The sequence below is a fragment of the Plectropomus leopardus genome, unplaced genomic scaffold (assembly GCF_008729295.1).
Source record: "Plectropomus leopardus isolate mb unplaced genomic scaffold, YSFRI_Pleo_2.0 unplaced_scaffold10496, whole genome shotgun sequence".
Classification (NCBI taxonomy): Eukaryota; Metazoa; Chordata; class Actinopteri; order Perciformes; family Serranidae; genus Plectropomus; species Plectropomus leopardus.
In genome coordinates, this window is record NW_024611058.1 from 1 (window position 1) to 2,668 (window position 2,668).

Sequence of the window (2,668 nt, forward strand, 5' to 3'; positions counted from 1 at the left end):
TCATTTAATTTAAATATTTTTTTCTCTTTTCTTTTCTTTTTTATTATTTATTTATTATCATTTACCCCCTTTCGTGTGTTTATGTATATATATAAATCACCTGTGGTTATTTTTTCTGTCAAAGTTCGTGGATCACTGATGTGTCTGTGTCTTATTTAGCTCTGACGCTGGATGTTATAAAAAGTCGACTGAAGAGGAGGAGAAACATTGTGGAAAACATGATTGACGTATCTTTACTCAGTCATGTGTGCAGATATGTGAGTACTTGTACCTCGTATCCGAAGGTGATGGCCATGATGGTGATGAGCAAACCGAAGAAACCCTCCAGCTTCCGGAGACCTGCAGACACAAAAATGAGGTTTCGTTTGTTGCTGTGGCGACATATTTCACTGTAAGAGTACAAACACAACCTACCGTATTTGTCTAAGAAGAGGAAGAAAAACGTGTTGATGATGGTGATGAGGACGCCGCCCCATAAAGGGATCCTGTGGGTGAACAGTATTTTATGAGTACTTTTACTTAGGCAAAGTATCTGAATACTTTACCCACCACAGCGGTCACTGAATGAATGTTTGTTTACGTCACCTGTCGGAGGAGAGAAGGTTGAAAGCGATGGCGCAGCCGATGACCTCCTGCATGTCTGAGCCGATGATGGCGAGCTCCACCATCAACCACAGGATGATCCGAGGCACCTGGACAGGTGACGCAGCTTAGTATCAATATTACATATCAGAATTAATTAAGTGTCCAAGACATTTTTAAAATGGAATTTTACCTATTTATTTATTTATTGACTATTTATTTATTCATTTTAGCCTGTTTTACTGGATGCTTGATTATTTTCGGTTGATTATACACTAAAGAAAACATACTTATTATATTATATTTCAGTTCTGCCGATGCACACCTATTTTTTCTTTTTTATTTCTCTTTTTAATCTTTTTTTTGTTTGTTGTTTGTTCTCTGTACATACTGTACATGTCTTTATTATTATTGTTATTTTATTTTATTCTATTCTATTTTATTCTATGTTAAGTACCTTCCTTTGTATATATACTTGCATTATTTTGCCTGTTTCATAAATATTTTATTCAGTTGCTGCTCGGTTAGGATTAATAAAGTATTTCTATTATATTCTATTCTATATCCCCCGACATCCTAAACACTGCACCTCTAAAATTACATTCTGGAAATTTCAAAGCGGGGAATTTAAATCACACAACTTCAGATTTAGTGGGTTTTCAAAGTGAAATATTTCAGTGCATTTAACTCAGTAGAATTTACTGTAAATTAAGTGTTTAATAGTGACTGAATTTCACAATTAGGTGCTAATTTGCTTGTAAAATTTAAATTATTATGGTCTGTCCTTGTTTGCACCCATTTGACTTGTTGTGTGAGGACACACGCCTAATTTAGGTATAAACTAAGAGTCGACCGATGTTGGTTTTTAAGGGCCGATACAGATTATAAGTACTTAATGAGACCAATAATTTGGAACCTTTTTTAAAATAAAAATGAAAATATTTCTGTTGAAATTTAGAATTTGGAATATAACAAACTCCAAGACAAAACTTTGTTTAAATGCCTTAAACAAATGTTTAAACTGAAACTTTTAACATCATATACAGCAAGTTCTCTGCAACTTTTTTTCATAAAGTTCAGTGAAAATTCAAATACAAAATAATAATATTTAAAAAGATTTTCTTTAAATAGGTCATTGAGGTTTTCACAAAGTAAAAGTTCCCCGCATGCCATCTTTGCACTTTTTAATTAATTCATTTTATCGTTGATCATTAAAATAAAACGCTGATACAGACAATCAGCAAAATGCCAAATATCAGCCCGATAATCTGTCGACCCCTCGCCTGAGCACAACAAAAACTTAACCCACAACTACAAAACTGTTTGAACTGTAATCTTAAGAAAGCGCTTCGCTCATGTAGCTCCCTGAACATTTGCTCTCACATATACTGCGACCTCTTAAACTGCGTGCAGCAGAAACGGAGAACAGAAGAGTGATTTTTAAACATTGAGGTTAACAGCAGTTTCACCTCGGGTATTCAGGAAGCAGAGACATTTTTACACCATCAGGATTTATAAATATATTATTAATTATCTCACTCTGGATGAACTTTACATTAAACACATGTTCTCACAGTTTTTATATTTATCTTCAGCTCACATGTGGTTTTTAATTGAAGGTTTTGATCCGATAATCCAACAGCTGCAGCGACTGTAACAGCAGAGCTCAGAGCTGGCTGTATAATGATGCAGTTACAATGATGCTATTTTTTTGTTTGTCAATGTAAAATTACTAAAATATTATTGATAAAAAGAACATGCTGAGTGTTTTCAGAACTCACCGTGTGGTACTGGCGGTTACAGACTTCGGCCAGGTGCATCCCGGTGACGACGCCGAGCCGAGCCGCCAGCCGCTGCAGCAGCAGGCCGATGATGGTGGCGGCCAGCAGCACCCAGAGGAGCTGACGGACGAGAACAATAAGAGAACAATAAGAGAACAATAAGACAATATGATTCTGAGTTTGTTAAATTATATCCACAAATATTTTTTAAAAAATTGTGTCCTTTGTACAACTGTGAAAAAACTCACACTTGTGTGAATGAATTTCACAAATTTTGTAATAAAAATAACAGCAGTAGAAGTAAT

The 2,668-nt window shown here is 35.1% G+C and overlaps 1 protein-coding gene across 1 annotated transcript; it reads right to left on the bottom strand.

Annotated features, from left to right (window-relative positions):
* Nucleotides 1-103: 103 nt before the first annotated feature.
* Nucleotides 104-2,483, bottom strand: LOC121963224 (natural resistance-associated macrophage protein 2-like; the record flags this gene model as incomplete). The annotated part of the gene is made up of 4 exons (XM_042513542.1): nucleotides 104-339; nucleotides 415-485; nucleotides 586-692; nucleotides 2,364-2,483. Coding segments are annotated over 4 exons (396 nt in total), but the record flags the coding sequence as incomplete, so codon positions are not given.
* Between the last annotated feature and the right edge of the window lie 185 nt (nucleotides 2,484-2,668).